Source organism: Leishmania martiniquensis, chromosome 36 (genome assembly GCF_017916325.1).
Source record: "Leishmania martiniquensis isolate LSCM1 chromosome 36, whole genome shotgun sequence".
Lineage (NCBI taxonomy): Eukaryota > Euglenozoa > Kinetoplastea > Trypanosomatida > Trypanosomatidae > Leishmania > Leishmania martiniquensis.
Window position 1 is genome coordinate 1,477,501 of NC_090171.1, and position 18,663 is coordinate 1,496,163.

The window sequence follows — 18,663 nt, forward strand, 5'->3', positions numbered from 1 at the left end:
CAGGCGGAACCGCTGCAGGAAGTGAGGTGGCGCCTCGATCCGTTCCCCTTCACCGTTTCTTCCTCTCCATCCCTCGTCCCTACCCACACATACACAAACGAATTGATGTTCGCTCTGACTGTTACCGTTTCCTCCATTTCCCTCTTCCTCACCGTTTCGTTGTCGGCCTAGCTGTCCTTCCCCTCTGCCTGGACCGACTCACGTGACGTCGTCACGAATCACACAGCACCACACGCCTGTCTACTCATCCAGTTTCTTTCTCCGCCTCGCCGAGTTGCGCTCGCCGCATCGCCCTGTTTCCAATTCCTTTTTGCCTAAACCATTTGGCGCCTCCGCCCTTTTCGATATCGGCCGTGTCTGTGCTCGTTCTCTCGCCGTCTAATTGTCCTCATCACACACACGCACACTCACGCAGACTCTTTCAAGGTGCAGTCAGCCTCTTTCCCTTTACGTCCTCTCTCTCTCGGTGTGCGTAGCAGTGCCCTCTATCCGCGTGCGTCGTGCACTACTCCATTGGAGGAGGCACCGCTCAAGGGCCGCTCGCACGCACGAGCCTGTCAAGGAAGGAAAGGGGATTGATTATGAGGGTGCTGTTGTCGCATGTGAACCGAAGGAAATCACGCGCATTTTGGGTCTTGCCTCGCCCCTGCGATCTTTGATCGGCCCTCCCTTTCCCCCCTCTCTCGTCCTTTTCCCCCGCATCTGCCGCTCACATTGCTCTGCTTGCTCCCTCATCGCCGCGTTGCCCGCGCGTCTCTCAGCCCTCCCTCTCTCGCTGTCGGTGGATATTCTGCTTCTTCGCACGCACGCGTGTGATTGCTTCCTTTGCGGCTCCAAACCTGGAAAGGAAAATGGACGCCATCAAGACGTATACGTACAAGTCGGGGGCCGTCTACGAGGGCACCTTCGACGGCAACGCGCGCTCCGGTCGAGGCCACTGGACCCACCCACAGGGAGAGGTGTACGAGGGTGAGTACAAGGACAACAAGCAGAACGGCCTCGGCATTTACATCTTCTCCGAGACAGGCAAGAGGTACCTTGGCCACTGGGTGGCTGGGCAGATGAGTGGAGAGGGCCTGTACTTCTTCAACCGCGACCGCACTGCCTACTATTTCGGCAACTACACCAAGGACAAGAAAGACGGCGATGGCCACTACATGTACGAAACTGGCGTCATGACGACGCAGAAGTGGAACATGGGTGCGCTGGTGAGGGAAGAGGAGACGTCGCCGTCTGAGATGGTGGAGTGCATGGTGAGTCTAAAGGAGTTGGTGGACGCCGTGCGCGCTGTGGCGCCGAAGGAGATGGGTGAGATACCACCTCCGTCGGAGGTGCGCACCTTTCAATTTCCGTCCGGTGCCACCTACACAGGCCAGTACTTCGGGACCAAGAAGCACGGCCGTGGCTACTGGCTGCACCCGGAGGGTGACAGCTACGAGGGTCAGTTCGACAGCAATCACCACAGCGGCTGGGGCGTGTATGTGATTGGCCGCAGCGGCAAGAAGTACGTGGGCCACTGGAGCAACGGCAAGATGAACGGCATTGGCGTGTACTTTTTCAACCCACAGGAGACAGAGTACTACGTGGGCCTGTATCGCGATGACGTGAAGAATGGCCGCGGCATGTACCACTTCGCGGAGAGCGGCACTAGCATGGTTCAGATGTGGGAGAACGGCGTGCTGCGACAGGAAACGGAGGCCGACAAGGCCGCTGAGAAAGAGTACGAGGCGGCTATCCGCAAGATCATCGGTATAGTGAGGCCCTACGCTCCCAACTACGAGCCAGTCGCGTTCGCCTCCTAATACCGTTTCCCATGAACTAGTTATACGAAAGGAAACGCAGCGAGCCTGGCACGAGGCGACGGCGCCGGCGGGTGGGCTCCTTTTTGCGCTCTCTTGATGCGCCCAGAAAGCCCATGATAGCCGAGTCCATGCCCCCTTCTCTTCATATGCCTTTCTCTGCGCCTTTCTTTGCGCGTCCTCGTCTGAGCCACAGGCATCGAAAGGAAGGCTTTCTCGCGTGAGAGCTGTCGCCGTGCTACCTTGTTCCCCCGCCCATTTTTCTTTTGTTGCTTTGCTACAGATTGTGGTATCATCGCGGAAGGGGCTCCTCTCTCTCTCTACTAGCGCGGATGTGTGCACGTGTGTGAGTGTAGCACACAAAGGCGAAGGCATAGACGATTTCTTCACCCTTCTCGCGTGATCTCAGTTACGATTTATTTACCTCTCTTGTCCAATGGTATCGCGCTGGATTTGCATGCCTTCGCATATGGGCGTGCGCGCTTGTTGGTCCTTCTGTCCTTGTCTTCATGTGAGTGTGGGGTGGTGACCGGCGTACGTATTTTGAGGCCGATGGATGTGCCGTGATCGGAGGTGTGCGTGCGAGTATGCGCCGTTGTTGGGCACGTGTCAGCGTGCCGTTGTCTCTTTGATTTCGAATATTTTTTTTCGCCTATCGCCGCTCTGACTTCTCCCATGACGGTGCGGATGCGTTGCCGCATACACAATCATAGTAAAACAGCGCCCCCCCCTCTCTCTATCTCCCTTTTTCCCCCATCTTGCAGTGCATGCTCCGTTTGAGCGGCAGCTTCCGCAGTACGAACTAAGGCTCTCGCGTGTGTGTGTGTGTGTCTGTGTGGTGGGTGCATTGGTATCAGCGCTTGGGTACGGTACCCAGTGCTGTGAGGGCGACGGGCAGAGGGGTGTCCGGGCGGGCTTCTGTATCTATCGATTTTTACCGGCGCAGAGCATCCCTTGATGGCGAGTGAAGAGAGGGAGAATAGAAAAACACGCAAAGACGGGTATAAGAGAGCGGCGCGAAACACAGCGAAGCAGCGTGCACACATGTGGCTCAGGGACTCAGCGAGTTCGTAGGGGCAGGGAGGAGGGAGGGAGGGTGGCCGTTTGTGTAACGCGCGGTAGTCGAGACGAGGCGATGGGGGCTGGGTCGCTCGGCACGGCAGCGTTCATCGCGCACGTACTGGGTCCATTGCGCTGTGGTCGACGACGACGAGAAGAGTCTTCAAGGCGCCGGTGCTGCTGCGACACTGAGACTGTGTTATCGGTTCTCGAGCCGTCGCGCGACCGACTCACTCGGCTGCCCGACTCTTTCTGTGCCCCTCTCCCTCTTACTTCCCGATTCGCATGCGCCTTTCTGCCCACGCGCACTGCTGCACAATGCGTGTGCTCTCTGAGGAATCTACTCCCCCCCCCTGATGTGTGAGGTGCGCGTCGTCTCTGTGCTTCAACGGGCCTCATTGGTTTTCTCTGCTTACTGTTTCCTTTCTTTCCCCTTTCCTGCCACTGCATCTCGCCGCAGCCACATCACCTTCATTCTCGCACGTTCGTCTGCGGACTTTTGTTCATGGCCGCACATGTACAGCGCTCACACGTCGCCCCCTATTGATCAGCACATCGAGATGCCCAGGATTTGACGGCAGTACCCTGTCCTCCTTGTCTTTCACCTTGTCTCTGGGCAGTGCCGTGCGTGCATATGATCAATACCAAAGGATTTCATCTTGCCGAGATCCGCGCCGGAGCTCTCGTTTCGCGAAGAACTTGAGTGGGCTCGGCGTGTCGCACTGCTACAACCTTTGCTGTGCATCATCACCTCCGCGTCGCTTTTCCTCTCTCCGCTTCAGGGCTCAATCGCGGGCGCTCTTCGTTACCGTTTCCTCTAGCTGCTCTCTCACATACACACACACGAACATAATTATCATGCAGCTGCAGTGAGACCTCTCTGGGCTTTGCTTTCTCGGCCTCTGCACACACGAGAAGGTGAAAGGACCGTAGGGGGGGGACTCGGCACAACCACGTAGGGGCCGAGCGAATGGCATCATAGAAAATAGAAAAGAAGACGAAGAGGCATCAGACAACGGGCGGCCAACACCAACCAGGCAGCACATCTATTTCACGCGACGCACACATACGCGCCTGCCACAGGCGGAGGCGACTACATGACGATTACATCAGACTCGCTCGCGATTTCCCTTTCCTTGCCGCTTGCCTGTGTGCTTGATGCCGGCTAAGTGACACAGCGGTCGACATCCTCTCCCTCACTCCCTCGCTGACCTCGTTGATTCACAAAATCGGCCCTCCGTCATCATCACATTATATTTTTCTTTAGTGTTTTCGAACGGAGTGAGCCCATGTTACTTGGCAAGGCAGAGCTGCTCGCCTGGGCTGCTAGCGTGACTGGCATCACTCCCTGCGACAAGTACGGTGACCTGAAGGATGGGCTCATCTACCTCGCTTTGGCACGACAGATTTTCCCTGGTGAGATCGACAGCTCTATAGTGCGCCTACAGCGGCGCGGTGCTCGTGATGCTTCCAAGAATTGGTCACTACTCATCGGTTGCCTTCGGCGCCATGGAATTCCGACCCACTTGTGTAACCGCGAAGCCGTCGAGCGCGGCCACACGCGTCACTGCTTCAACCTGCTGGTCCTCTTTTACTTTTTAGTACGCGTGACCAGCGGCGATCAATTTGCGGTCGACTTTGCACAGCCGGTCGATCCACAGCTCGCCGCCTTCCTCCAGTCCCCCGAGAGCGTGCATGCTGTGGAGCGCAAGGTTGACGTGAGCATCGACGGTGACTGCGGCAACCACGCCAGTGCGCCCGCCGTAGGTGATGGCAAGGTGGACTCTGGCACTCTCTGCAGCGCCACACGTTTGTCATCGCCTCCATCTGCCGCCGCAGCGCTCGGCGCGGCAACGCGGCTGCCGCCGACGGCACCGCCTCACCGCTTCACCAGTCCGTCAAATAACATGTCTTTCGGCTTCCTCGCCCCACCGCCGCAGCTGATGTGGGGCCCCACGCGGAGCTCGACGCGCGCTCCCCGGGATGCCGTTGCGTGGCGCACTCGCGGGGGTCGCAGTGATAGGGACATGGACGCTTCGAAGCACGCGGTAGGCGCGACGTGTGAGTCGGCGCTAATGCATGGGGTGGAGTGTACGCCTGCCGCGTCTCGTGGCGATCTTGTCACGGCATCCTCCCCGCCTCCACTCGCTCTCTCGTCTTTCTCGCCCCCCACTGTGCACGAGGCTCACATCCGCACGCAGAACCAGCTGCTGAGAGAGGAACTGCGGCACATCAAAGCGGTCAGTCAGCTGCTGCTGGCGCAGCAGCGGGGATCGGAAGCGGCAGCCGAGATGCGTGCGTCTGCCACCCTGCACGATCAGCTGGCAAAAGCAGAGCTTGACCACCTACACAAGGTCCGGCAGTTGGAGGTCACATTGGCTACGGCGGCCGTGCACTATGACAGAGCCGAAGCTGTTCCCTCGCCGCAACAGTGGACAGCCCTCGCGCATCGAGCGGAGACTGCGGAGGCCATGACAGCGCAGTTGTATGACGAGTACCATCACATCCAGCAGGTTTACGACTCCACACTGGAGCAGATTCGTCAGGCGTTTTGCTCCGTGTCTGATATCGCGGCGGCGGCGCTCTCGTCGGTGCCACCCACCTCCGCCTACGCAGGTGCCGCTGCGTACGATGGGACCGTAATGACTGCCATGATGGCGCAGCTCACCGGGGTGCCTGCTCTCTTAAAGGATGCATTTCGTGCACAGCTTCAGACTCTGCTGCTGACGCTGAACAGCCTAAGAAACACAAAGACGCGTGTTCAGCTGGATGCGGCATCGTCGCAGCAGCATCACGACCCCTCCGACGCGAGCGGATTTTGCACGCCGAACCTGCGCTCCGTGCATGCATCCTTTTTTTCTCCATTCGAACGAGAGAGCGTCGAAATAGCTTGCGCCGAGGCCCGCAGCGCCTGCCAAGGTGCAGACCCCTCTGCGCAGCGCGCCTTGCGGTGTCTCATGCATCTTGTCGACGCCCTCAGCAGCCGCCTTGACGCAGTGCAGATGGATCGAGACAGGTGGGAGCAGCGATGCCGGTGTGCAGAAACGACGGCGCCCCAAGCCAGCTTAGCGTTGCAGCGAGTGCGTGAAGATGTTGGGGCGGAGCAGCAGCAGAAATTCGAAGCGCAACAGGTCACTCCGAGTACTCACATGGGTGAGCTTTCTTGCTTGTGCGAGGAGCGGCGGGCGCGGGCAGAGCGAGCCCTTCAGGAGAGTCAGCGACTGTGCAGTCGGGTACAGGAGGTGCTCACCACGGCATTCTCTGCACCCGGGACCCGCGACATGCAGTGGGCTAGTGATGAGCTGGTGGCGGTGCTTCGTGCGTTTGTCACATCTCAAGAACCGAACCCTGCCGTGGAAAAAGCTCTTGCAGAGCAATCAGAAACCATCGCGACATTACGGGCAGATCTTCGGCAGCAGCGGGAGGCGCAGGAGCGAGCCGAGGCGCAGCGGGGCGAAGGCGAGGGCTGTCGGCGGGAGCTGGAGCGCCAGTGTGCCACTCTACAGGCCCAACTTCGCAGCGTCGCGGAAACGCCCCAGGGGCAAAACAATGGCACGAGGCAGCACGCGACTACTGTGCACCGCGCGCTGCTGGAGAAGACCTTCTTCCCCACGCCGGCCGCGCTCGCGATGTCGCCGGTCGCAACACCGTCTGCATCTGGGACCCACGAGGCCAAAAAGCACATGGCCGTCAGTAATGGTGCACCTTTGGCTTCTTATCGCCACGCCGCGAGCACGCCGAAACGGTGTTCGGCTCAGGAACTGTACTCCTCACCTCACCTGCCAGGCGCACTGCGCTCCCCTTCCATGTCTGATGACGACATAGGTGATGCCCGGGCGCGCCACCCAGTCACTCACCAGGACCGCTTTCACACCGATGTACACCATCACCAGGCTCCGCCGTCGCCTTCTCTGTCAACTTTGGCATTGCCGTCGTCCTCCGGTGCCGCCACTGCCGAGCCCGGCGCACCAGAGGCGCTCATAACGGAGCGGGCTGCTGTGAAGACCAGGAAAGCTGCCCCAACTGCTTCGCCGGCTAGAAGCACACTGTCTTCGAACCTTTCAGCATATGCCTCGGGCTCATCGCTCCTGCTATCGGCGGCAGAGCTTGAGCGGCGCAAAGAAGAGATCTTGCGCAGGTACGAGGCGACACAGCTCTGCGGAGAGGCCGAGGACGAGGGTGAATGAGGAGGGGTGGTCATTCGCTGCTGCCCTCATTGCAGCTTTGGGAGGGACCGGCTCAGGGGTGTCTGACGACAACAACGACAGATGGTATCCACGCAACGACAGGTATATGCGTACATAATAGGCGGACATGTCGCTGTCGAACCTGCTGCAGCAGCACTCCGCATTCAAAGGCGCTCCCTCTTCCTCCTCTCCTCCTCCCTTCCTTCCTTCCTTCCCCCTTCTCCTTTCACAACTCGCATCGCCCTGCTGCACGCACACCATAGACAAAAAAACAATTGAGAAAGAGAAAAACAGCGGGAGGCCTGGCTCGCGCGCTCTGCGTTACTGTGGGGAAGGGGGAGGACCACACAGTGCCGCCATGCAGAGAATCGCTGCGAGCAGATAGCCATTAGCCGCGGTAGCAACTGAAGCTGCCGTAGAGTAAAGAGGAGTGAATGGGGCGAGTGCACCCTTCACCACCTCCTCTGGCCTTCCTTCCTCTGGACTCCCACGCCTGTATCGATGCCTCGCGAGAGAAGAGCGGCGGCCATGCTGCGTCTGCCACGCATTCCGCCTTGCACTTTTCTTTTTTTTTTCCCTTCTTCCCTTGCGTCTCTGAAGGTGCATTTGCGTGCGTGCGCCTCTGTCCCTCGGCTTGCATGGTTGCGTTGCGTGTGTAATGGGGGTTGCTCCCTCGCACGTCCTCATCCTGCCCCCGATTTCTTCCCTCCAGCCACCATCACGCTTCACTTTCCATTCCGGAAGTACACGCCTCACCTCTCGGCTGCCGTCGCGAACACTCTCCCTTCGAGTCCTCCTCCCTCCCCCTAGTGCCACTTCATCTGCACCCGCAACATACCTCCCCTGACCATGAGCTCCTCTCTTAGGAAGACCGCGCTCCACAGCTTCCATCTTGCTCGGCAGGCGAGGATGGAGGCATTCGCTGGCTATCACATGCCCATCTCCTATCGTAGATTAGGGGTGCTGAAGGAGCACCTCTACACTCGCGAGGTTGCCGGCGTATTCGATGTGTCACACATGGGCCAATATGAGGTGCGCGGCGCTGACCGTGAGAGGTTCGTGGAGCACGTCACTCCTATTGACCTCCACCGCACCCCGGCCGGGCAAGCAGCGCTGACCATGCTGACCAACGCGCAAGGAGGAATTAAGGACGACTGCATCGTGACGAAGATGGAGGACCATCTTTTTCTTGTGCTAAACGCTGCGTGCAAGGAGAAGGATATCGCGCACATGGAGGCGGCGCTGCACGAGGGCGCAATGAAGGGTGCTGATGTGCAGCTTGTGCCGCTGGAGCGCTCGCTTGTCGCGCTGCAGGGCCCGAAGGCGGCCGCCATCCTCTCCGAGTTCATGGATGGCGTGCCGGACATGAACTTCATGTGCTGCCGCCAGAGGGTGAACATAAAGGGCATGGAAATGCGGGTGACTAGGTGCGGCTACACGGGCGAGGACGGCTTCGAAATTTCTGTGTCGAACGAGGACGTGGTGGCGCTCGTGGAGCTTTTCGTATCGAAAAAGGCGGAAATGATCGGTCTAGGGGCTCGTGACAGCCTTCGTCTGGAGGCAGGCTTGAACCTCTATGGCCACGAGCTGACCGAGGAAACCAACCCCGTGGCGGCTCGTTTTATGTGGTCCATCTCAAAGCGCCGAATGGAGGAGGGCGGCTTCCTTGGCTACGAGCGTATCAAGTACTTTCGGGATAACGCGAGCAAGGGCGCTGTTCCGCGACTTCGTGTGGGCCTCGTTTCGACTGGACCAGTTGCTCGCGAGAACACGGCAATCGAGGTGAATGGGAAGCGGGTAGGCGCGGTGACCAGTGGCGGTCCGTCGCCGTGCTTGAAGAAAAATATCGCGCTGGGCTACCTCGACCGCGAGCTGGCGAAGAAAGGCGTAAAGGTGGATCTGGTGGTACGAGACCGCCGCGTGCCTGCTGAGGTGGTGACTCCGCCGTTTGTGACGCCACACTTTTACCGCAAGCCCGAGTAGGGCGGCTGTTCGCACGAGCACGCAGCTCACTTCGCTGACATCTCGTGAAGGGGGCGAATGGAGGGAAAGGCCGTTGGGTGACTGTAGACGGAGAAGGAGAGGGTGTGTGTATGTGTGTGTGGTGCACACCAGCGCCACGCCCGCCTCACCTTCAGTCCGGCCCTCGTCTCGCTCGCACCGAACCGCATCTCTTTTCCTCACGTCTGCCGTCGTTTTATCTGCCTGTTAAAGTCCATTTTTCTTTATCTACCGGTGAGTGCCCCTGCGATCTGCCTGCTCTTCTGCTGCATACGATCACCTTTCGTGCATATCAGCGTGCGTGTGTGGGTGTGCTTCGTCCTCGCCGTGGATGTCCCAGCTCGTTTTATTTGTCAGAGCTCAGTGTCCCCCGCTCTCTTAGCAACAGCCCAACAGCGCTCCCCCATCCCCTGCAAATGCGGCGTGACTGCTGGTGATGACTGCTGCAAGCACCGAGGGCGTCGGGGTGGCCGGAGCGCTGCATTGCGGTGGATGTCAGCGATCGGGCCCTCTATGGTGGGGCGCCGAGTCGACCTTTGACGGCGATCACGCTTGCTCCACGCATATCCTGGGCGAAGTGCCAATGCGACTTGAGCGCTTCTCACTCGACCCTGACACTGCTCGCTGGTGTGAGAAGCCCGCGTCCCTTCCCCCAGGGAACCGCAGCGCAGCTTTTAGGCAACCTGTGCAGTGGGTGGGCATAGTTGGAGCCAGGGGCCGTGCTCAGGTGGGCCTGAGTCGGCGCACTACTGTACTGCATGTCTGCAGCTGCTTTGCCCCACGCGGTGAGCCTGTGACAGGCCGGTGATGGCCGAGTTCGACGCACGCTGTGCAGCGGGATAGACACGCTGAAGAAGCACAATGATCGATGCCGGTCTTGCGACGTTATATAGCGCATGCGCTGCACCTTTTTCTTTCGCTGCTTTGTGAACGGGGCCCGTCCGCCCGACACACCTACTCTCAAGGGCGCGCGGATCCTCCTTGGACAAATTTTAAGATGCCTCTGCGCTTTTGGACGATCTGCTCTCCCTTTCTGGTCTCGCCCTCTCAAGGCGGTTCTCTTCCTCCCCGCTCTGCCCTCCCACTCCCTTCTTTCCCCTCCCTGCATGAACGCACGCTTATGATGGTGTGCAGTGTGTGAGCGCCATATCCTTAATCCAAAACGTTGCTTCGCTGCTCCCTTTTTTTCTGCATCTCATGCTGGCACCTCTCCTCGCACGTGTTGCATGTCAACGCAGTGCCCTCGCTTGGCATTTTGCCTCAAAGGCTCCTCTCCCCTCGCGCCTCTGCTTGCCTACCCGGTACGAATCGATGTGACGGTGGCGAAGGCCGTGACCACCGCGGCACAAGGACGGAACGAGGCCATGCGGAAAGGGGCAGATCATGCCACGCTAGTTTCAGGTGCTTTGGGGGAACACTCTTGAGTAGCCGAGAGGCCTCTCGACAGGAGGAGACCAGAGGGATGGCGTCGTGGAAGGAGGCAAGACTTCGTCAGGTGACATATGGGAGTGCCGGCTGCAAGAGGGAGGCCCAGCGAAGCTCGCTTGAAGAAGAGAAGAGAGATGAGAGTGACCCATGCTGCCAGGGCAGCTCGAATGCCCCCCTCTTCCCCTCCGCGACAATGCGTCCTCTTGCCACTGCCTCCTGTGCGGCCCTTTGCACCCTTCTCGCCGTCAGGCGCGCACATCTTCTTTGTGGCACACCTCTCCACGGGCTCTCTGCCCCACTAAGCGCAGCCACACACACACACAAAGGTGAAATATCTGCCTCCACTCTTTGGGCTGTCGTCTTGGTGCTTCTTTCCGCTGCTTTCTTTTGAGCCTCTCTCCTGCTGCTCGCACGAAAAATGTCAGTGGAAGCGCCGCCACAGAGCCGAGGGTCTTCTCTGCCCTCCCCATCGCCTGCCACCCTTCACCAACTGCGCTGCGAGAACGCGATGCTGACAGAGGAGAAGCAGTTCCTGACACAGGCGGTGGCTTCGGGACCTTCCACCTCCGCCCGCGTCAACAGTATTCGCTACCACGCCGATGCAGTGGAACTGAGACTACTGAAGGCCTATCTGATGGCTTCCGAGCTGCACGACGCGGAGGGCTGCAAGGCCGTAGAGATGCAAATGAAGCAGCGCGTTGCAGAAATGCTCTCTAAGGTGAATAAGTTGCGCCAGCTGCTGGAGACGGTACGGAAGGATGTGGAGGGGGTGCTGGCGGCGAGTGGCGGCTGGGGCGGGCCGGCTGCTACATAGCAAATCGTGCGCTCATATGCTCTGCTGCGGGGCTGCGCGAAGCACCCGGGGTGGGCTGGCGGCAGCGGAGTTCCAGCATGAGAAAGAAAGTCGAACGACAAGAGCAAGAACAAAAAGATGTTCTATATAGAGGGTTCTGTGTTTGTTCGTCTGTGCTGATTTGTGTTTCAGCCGAGGAAGCTGCTCGAACGTGCGCGCACGTCTACTTGGAGCCCTCCCTCCCTCCCTCCCCCCATCACCGCGCGGACCCTCTCGCATATTGCTACTATCGACCATGTTTTTTCTGCCTTTCTGTTTACGATGAATGTCCCTTTGCCTTCCTGGTGTGACCTTGTGCTGAGGGTTTCGCTTTGCCGCCACGGTTGGCGTGTGAAGCGGAGGGAGCAACGATGAAAACCAGCAAGCACAGAGGACAAGAGCGCAGCCCTGAATGACCCACGCTCTCCTCCTTCGCCACACCCCTAATAGACGGTCAACAGATAGGAGCACCTGTATGGGCCTTTTAGAGCTTCACCATCGCATCCTCGAATGCTTCCTCGCCAACGCCGATGCACATCTCCACGCATGGCGAACCCCATTGAGGCAGTGCTATTCTACCCGTACTCCGCCCACCATTAACGCCCACCTCTATTCCAACGCACACTCTCTCACCCTCCTCATTCGCTCGCTGCCTGTCTATTTGTATGCTTCTTCATCACGGCTTCTGCACCGGCTCTCGCCATTCTCTTACGTGTCCCATTCTTTCCAACTCTCGCGCAACGCTTGCCTTTTCTGTGGGCCTTCTGCGCCTCCACACGGCGAAGGTTCGATTTTAGTGGAGGCGGCCACTGCCGGCGCACTTCATATACACAGAAAAGCTTTCGTTCTGGTCTGCTAGGCCCACTTATCCATAGGGCAACGTCGACCAGCATCTTCGTTACGATCCACCAAGCGATTTCTTCCCCCGTGCGCCTCACCAGTGAGCGTCTCCCACACACTTTCCTCCATTTCACCCCCTCCCCCCATCCATCTTCTTTGCGCTTCACACTTCTCTCTGTCATCTCACTACATGCTCTTCCTTTTATTTCCTATGGTGGCGCTCTCTTCCTCCTTTCCCGCTTCTGTGTGACTCGAAACTCACTTCCGCAGTATTGCCCCCCTCTCTCTCGCACTCCCGGCTGCTCCGTGATTACTGTTCATCTTCTTTCTTCTGCTGGCGTGCCATTCCCACCCTTTTTCTCCGTCTGTGCTGCACCGCTCTCTGCCTCTCTCACGTCGCTTGTCGCTTTTCTCTCTCTTTCACACACACACACACACAGACGCCGTCGCACCTGTGAGAGGTAGTGCCCTCTTCCCCATTCGACTCTATCCCCAGCACTCCGTTGACAAGGCTCAACTCCCTTGAAGGCCTCACTGCTGTGTTCCGCGCCACCGCGTCTCTTCTTCACTTTCCGGCCATTGGCTCTACGGCTCACCCTCCTTCCCCTCCCCTCCCCCCAACACACGCATACGCACGACTTCATAAAGCCCTACAGACCTCTTATCATCACCTACTACCATCCCCCGGACCCCCCTCCATTGCGCTGCCTTGCGTTCCCCCTGTCGCTTCTCCGCCTCTCTCGTTTGGCTTGTTGTGGCACTCATCTGTTTCTTTGTCCGCACCCTTCTTTAACCTTCCTCAGCGGAGAGTCTTCTCTGGCAGACCTTCGCCAGCCCCGTTTCCTGTCGCCTTCAGTTTCCTCGCCCTTCATCGCTGCCTCCCTGAGAGCGTGGATCCGAAGAGAATGGGCTGCTGCTGCTGCTGTTATCCCTCGGATTTTAGGTCCTCTCGGCAGGCCTCTTCACCGCTGCAGAGGCCGCCGAGCTCTGTCGAACCCCGTGCCTTCGAACGTAATGTGTTCGATCAAACAAAGCAGCCCGCGAAGACCGGCTGTATCTGCGACATGTGCGGCGCTGCGCTCGACCCCACCCTCTTTGTGGGACACCAAGAGGTCTGCCGCACGAACCACCTCCGCGCCATCCTAGCCAAGAATGCCGCCCTTCTTTCCCATGCGAATATTTATCCATCGTCCTCGTTAGCGAAGTCGAACGACGACACAGCTTCGGTGGACAAGGAAGTGTGCGTGGTATGCATGGACCAGCCCCGCTGCTACGCCTTCCTGCCATGCGGGCACATCAGCTGCTGCCAGGAGTGCACCAAGTCTCTCGATCAGTGCCCCCTCTGTCGGCAGCCACGCGAGGGGCTCTGCCAGGTTTCACCGAACGTGACTGCGCAGTACGAGTGCAAGCACTGCCACGAGCTTATTGCACCCACCCTCTTCGATGGCCATCGCGAAGTTTGCGGCTTGCGGCAGCGACAAGCACAGCGCGAGGCCGAGGATGCTGCTGCTGCGGGGGCGGCAGTGACCGTTGGTGTGCCCGTAGACGCAGCTGACTCTTCGGAGGCGCAGCAAGGTAGCTCCAAGACAGGGCTCGGGACAAGCCCGACCGCATCGGCGGCTGCCACGCCGCTACCCACAGAGAACACGTCGACTCGCAGCCCGGCACGCTCGCATTCGCACGTCTGCCTCGAGTGCGGGAAAACATATAGCCAGCTGGTCGTGTGTACGCCATGTGGGCACCGCGTACTCTGCTACACCTGCTCCCGGAAGCGTACGACTTGCCCCGTGTGCTTGAGCGAGATTCGCGACACAATCGTCGCGTTCAATTGAGGCGAGAGCGCTACTCGCCCCAAGTCTTTCTTCCTGAGACGAACCCGCCCCTGCGCGCCGCGCCCAGGCCGACGGCCGTGATGGCGATGGTGACGCGGAGAAAATCACGCGGGTGTAGGACTGCAGCCTCGGCTATCCCCCTCCCTCTTCCCCCACTTCTCTCTTCTCTGAGTAGGCGCCACACAGAGACGAATGCGATGAAGCTGAAAAAAGGATTGATGCATGCACACATAATGCCCAACCTAGAAGCGATGAAGAGGCAACGGAGGGCCCTTTTCCTTTGCGCAGCTGCGTGGGACCCGCTCATGGTAGCGCGTGCACGCGCGCGGTCGCTCGGGTGCGCTGCCTGTTGCGCTGGGACCGTTTTGCGGGTCCCTTTGCTGTTTAGGTTTTGTCTGCTTTGTCGCGCGCTCAGATAGAGGATGTCGACAGATGCGCGCCACCGGGACTCGTGAAAAGCGTGATGTTCCGCTTGTGTTGCGCATGAACTGGCTTTAGCTATCAATGCACGCCCCGTGCATCGCCTGTGCCTTCCTGGCGCTGTGTTTCTGCTTCGGTGTGCCGATGCTGTGGGCACGGTGCAGTTCTCGACCGAGTGGCGGTGAGTGAGGTCGAGTGAAAGAGACCGGTGGCAGCGGTTCTGCCTCGGAAGGCCGCCTCGTCATCCCTCCCCTCCTCCCTTCCTTTCGATCGACTTCGACGCTCGCCAGCAGTGGGCTTGAGTGTGTGTGTGTGTGTGGGGGGCGGTGTTGGTGGGGGGGTGCGAGGGGTTTCGTTCTTGTTGCAGATGCTCTAGCTGGGAGAGTCGCTGCTGTTGCTCCTCTGTTCTTGGCACTCCCTGCGGGCCACCCCCTGCTGGTTTCAGATGAGCCTTTTTTGCCCTTCCCCTCTCTACCCTCATATCTCGAGGGAGACAAGTGGCAGCATTTCCCTTTTCTCACCTGCTCTGACGCGCTTGCGTTTTTTTTTCATCTCTACCTATTCTCCAAGAGACCCCCATGTTTTTCCCCGAGGTACATGCGTGTGCGTGCCAAACAGAGAAGCCGTCGAGAAGAGGGGGAGAGAGCGCAGAGTCGGGAGAGGAGAGGGGGGGTGCGAAGCTAGGCATTTCCTGCAGGCTCCCCCACTCCTCTTTCCCTCTGACGGGCACCCGACTTTTTTTTTGGTTTACGTGTGTATCTGTATGCGCGCGCGATGGACTGGGTGAAAAGACTCCGCCCCCGTCTGCCCTTGTCTGTCGCACCCCGCCCTTTTCCCTTCCGCCGATAAATTTCCGCTCCTTTTTTTTTCGCTTCGCTCTTTGTGTGCGTCTTGCATGTCCGCTGTTTTGTATTTTCTCAAGTCTTTTTTTCATGTCGATTCGGTGCCAATGTTTTCCTTCCGCGTCTCACACTGCCGCCCCTCTCTCCCTCTTTCTGTCTCGCTTCTCGGACCGCCCCTTTCGCTTTTTGTTTTTGGGCGTGTGTGCGTGTGTGTGTGGTTACGCTTCGTGACCCGAAAATACCGGCCAAGCCGCTGTCTCTTCGTCCGCTGAGGTTTTGTGGCGTTATGCTCCGTGTGCGTCTACGTTGCTCTGTTGTCTTGGCGCTCATGACGCCCCCTCTCTTTCTCTCTCTCTCGCCTTGTGCGCTTATCTTTTCTGTCGTTGGTTTTGTTTGTTTGCCTATTTGCTCCTCCTTCTCCATTGCTTTTGGCCTTTCTGCCATGGCGGTGCCTCGTCGGGTCGTCTGGGACGTGAGTATCGTACGCCCCGCGTTGTTTGCCCACGCCTCCCTACTTCCTACCCCACATTTCGTACCCGTCACTGCTTTGCGTGTGCGTGTGCGTGTGCGTGTGTGTGTGAGGGCGCCGGAGTGAGAGACCGGCCGTGTCGTTCTCTGCGCGGATGTTCCCGAAGCCAATAAAGATCCATCAAAGCGAAAGCACCGGCGGCCACAACAGCAAAAAAGCGACAAAGTCTGACGCCGAAGCTCGTCGCTCTCGTGAGAGGACATGTAAGCCGATCGAGGACAACCCGCACGATTCGAACGCTGCTTGAAAGAAAAGTTTTTCTTCGTTGTTTCCTCCACGTTGCCGAGGCCATTGAGGCAAGCGTCCAAGAAGAGAAAGAGGGGAAAGATGAGTTGGCACAGGCCAGAGCGCGATGGGCTTGAGCGCACACCTGCTCTCTCTCTCTCTGGTCTCCCTTGCCAGTGGACTACCGGCTGCCCTTTTCTTCCGAGCTGCTTCGTGATAGGGGCATCAAGGAGTACTCCTCTCGCTTGACGAGCGCTCTGCCACAGCCTGATGGATATGCGACCTTTCAAATAGGAATTGTGCTCTGTGCTCCTCCCCCACTCCTCTCTTTTTCTCTCCTTTCTCTTGGGCCCGGTGCCGCGTGCGCCCGCGATGCTTGAAGAGGAGTCACCAATGGGAGAGGAAGGGCGGCACTGCGCACCTACTCTCCGCGTAGGAACGGCTGCATGTATGCCTGTGTGCTCTTCTTAGCCCTAATCGGACTCTTGCGCTTGACTCTCCGACTTCAGTGGAGATCGCAGAGCCCATCCTCAAAGCACGCCAGAAGGCGTCAACGAGTCTCGAGTTACATCGCCACGCACAGCCTCGCCCCTCTCCCCTGCCCTGTGGACCGGCGCCATGAGCCGAGGAAATTTCTACTCTGCCGCAGGAACGCCACCGGCATTGTCCGCGTCGCAGTCTTTCAGTGCTCCTCTCTTGCCTGCTTCACGTCAGTAGCCAAGTCAGTCGCATATGAGTTTATACCCCAACTGCCACCCCAGCGGAGCTGCTCTGCAGAACAGCTCGGCTTTTGGGTGCGGCGTCACTGTGCAGACACCACTTGCGTCGCAAGCGCCACTCGGCTCCTTTCTCCCGCCGCGCTCCTGCTGAGACGATCGTGGTCTACCGCTGCGACGGCGCTGGGACCAGCTATGGAGCAGCAGGTTGGCTGCGGCCAGTCTTCTCAGCAGGACATGACCATTCCTGCAGGCTTGATTGAAGAGCGCCAGTCTAACAGGGTCTTGGCGATGCTGCCAAATGGCTACGGCTCGCTGATTTGCTGCAGCCGCTTCTGTAACTGCATTGCGGTCACTTTGCCAGCGCATTGTGCGGCTGGGCGAGGCAGCGGTGTACACAGATTCCCTCCATGCTGACAGGACGCCTGGTAGCCGCTCTCGCGACGCAGTGCCCTTCCTCTATAGGGAGAGGGGAGATGACGCTTGCGGTAGTGTCGCCCTCCTCGTCAACCGAGGTAGAGAATAGGGCGGGCCCAACAAGGGTGGCGGTGCTGACTCAGGGTCCCCTCCCGTCGCTCTACGGCGAGCCGAGCCACCACCGCCTTCCTTCTACGATGCCCTGAATGCTATCGGCGCGCGCCCCTTCCCATTTTCACCGCTGCTGCTAGGGCAACTCTGCTTGCTCTCTGGGCCGGCGTGGCGGGCGCGCCTCGGCGGGTGTGGGGGCCCCTCCCCAAGGGACACACAGCAACGGCGCACCTTGCGCGGCACCATTGCGATTTCACAGCCCCCGCCGCATCCCCCGTCTGACTTTCACCGTCCAGGAGGACTCCATTTCGCTGCACCGGCGCGGAGTGCTGCAACCCTCCTCTATCTCCGTTGTCTACGTGCAGCTCGGAGGCAACGCTGCATGCTTCCCGAGACGGTGGCCGATGGATGAGGATAGGCGACTGTGCAGCGTGGGGCGAGGTGGAGACGCGAAGGTCGCTGCAGGGTGCCTCACAGGCGGGCGAAAGGGCTCCCCAAAGCTGCAATTAATCTGTGCCGCACCCACCGCTGGTCATGCTATTTGTGCTCTCGACGTCGCCTAGTCCAGGCTGCAGGCGTGGCGCGGGCATAGATGCGCCACTGCTTCGCCTCTCTACATCCAGAAACCCCCACACGCATTAACGCCCTGGCAGATTAGAAGGAGGAGGAGCGGAAGGAGACATCAAGCAGGGAAGGCGGGGAGCCAGGGCAGCAGGGCGCTTGGCTGGTGACGTCAGTCGGTGTTTCGGATGCTGGGTTCTTATTCAACGGCGCTTACAGGCTAACTGGACGCTCTGTTGCTTCACCAACGTTCACCCCTTTGCCGTCAACGCCGCCGCGAAACGCGGCCTTTCAACGAGCGCGAGAGTGGCAGGAGGTGTCAGTTCTGCGGCAGCACTTGAGAACCCTGAGAGTGGATATGGCAGGGCGAGAGCGGCACGCCGCCTGAGTAGTGCTTGTGCAGGCCGGGATTGGCCAGGTAGAGTATAAAGCGCGCTGGCTGCGTGAGCGACATGCCATGATTGCTGCCGCCGCGTCCTGCACGTGGCGGAGGAGGCCCGCACAAAATCGTGAAGTCATTATCCACACGGCATTCAATGTGTACGAGGTCACATAGGTGCAGCGACGGGCGACGCCGCTGAGCCGGGAGCGACTCGCTGCTGCCTGTAGATGGAGCAGAAGCAGCCAGAGGCTGAAGTTTTGTACACCGTCCAAGGCAGCAATGCGAAGGTGGTGTGAGCACCTTTGCACGCATCTGCGCATGCGCTTGTGTGTGTGTGTGGTCAAGGCCGGAGGATTGACGAAGGGGGTGGGTAACACTGCTCCGCTGTGCCAACAGTGAACCTTTTTGACCTGGAGTACATTCGCGCAGCGAGTCGGCCATGCCGATGCGCTCTTTGTTTTCTCTCTACCTCTCTCTATTTC

At 59.1% G+C, this 18,663-nt stretch overlaps 5 protein-coding genes across 5 annotated transcripts; all 5 read left to right on the top strand.

Moving 5' to 3' along the window:
* Nucleotides 1-851: 851 nt before the first annotated feature.
* On the top strand, nt 852-1,802 carry LSCM1_00407 (uncharacterized protein; the record flags this gene model as incomplete). The annotated part of the gene is made up of 1 exon (XM_067318059.1): nt 852-1,802. The coding sequence occupies one exon, from the start codon at nt 852-854 to the stop codon at nt 1,800-1,802; it is 951 nt and encodes a 316-aa protein (XP_067174164.1).
* Nucleotides 1,803-4,147: 2,345 nt separating this feature from the next.
* LSCM1_00408 (uncharacterized protein) lies at nt 4,148-7,045 on the top strand (the record flags this gene model as incomplete). Its single annotated transcript, XM_067318060.1, has 1 exon — nt 4,148-7,045. The coding sequence occupies one exon, from the start codon at nt 4,148-4,150 to the stop codon at nt 7,043-7,045; it is 2,898 nt and encodes a 965-aa protein (XP_067174165.1).
* An 849-nt stretch (nt 7,046-7,894) lies between these two features.
* LSCM1_00409 (uncharacterized protein) lies at nt 7,895-9,028 on the top strand (the record flags this gene model as incomplete). Its single annotated transcript, XM_067318061.1, has 1 exon — nt 7,895-9,028. The coding sequence occupies one exon, from the start codon at nt 7,895-7,897 to the stop codon at nt 9,026-9,028; it is 1,134 nt and encodes a 377-aa protein (XP_067174166.1).
* Nucleotides 9,029-10,892: 1,864 nt separating this feature from the next.
* Nucleotides 10,893-11,288, top strand: LSCM1_00410 (uncharacterized protein; the record flags this gene model as incomplete). Its single annotated transcript, XM_067318062.1, has 1 exon — nt 10,893-11,288. One exon carries the CDS (start codon nt 10,893-10,895, stop codon nt 11,286-11,288), a length of 396 nt encoding a protein of 131 aa, XP_067174167.1.
* A 1,763-nt stretch (nt 11,289-13,051) lies between these two features.
* On the top strand, nt 13,052-13,978 carry LSCM1_00411 (uncharacterized protein; the record flags this gene model as incomplete). The annotated part of the gene is made up of 1 exon (XM_067318063.1): nt 13,052-13,978. One exon carries the CDS (start codon nt 13,052-13,054, stop codon nt 13,976-13,978), a length of 927 nt encoding a protein of 308 aa, XP_067174168.1.
* Between the last annotated feature and the right edge of the window lie 4,685 nt (nt 13,979-18,663).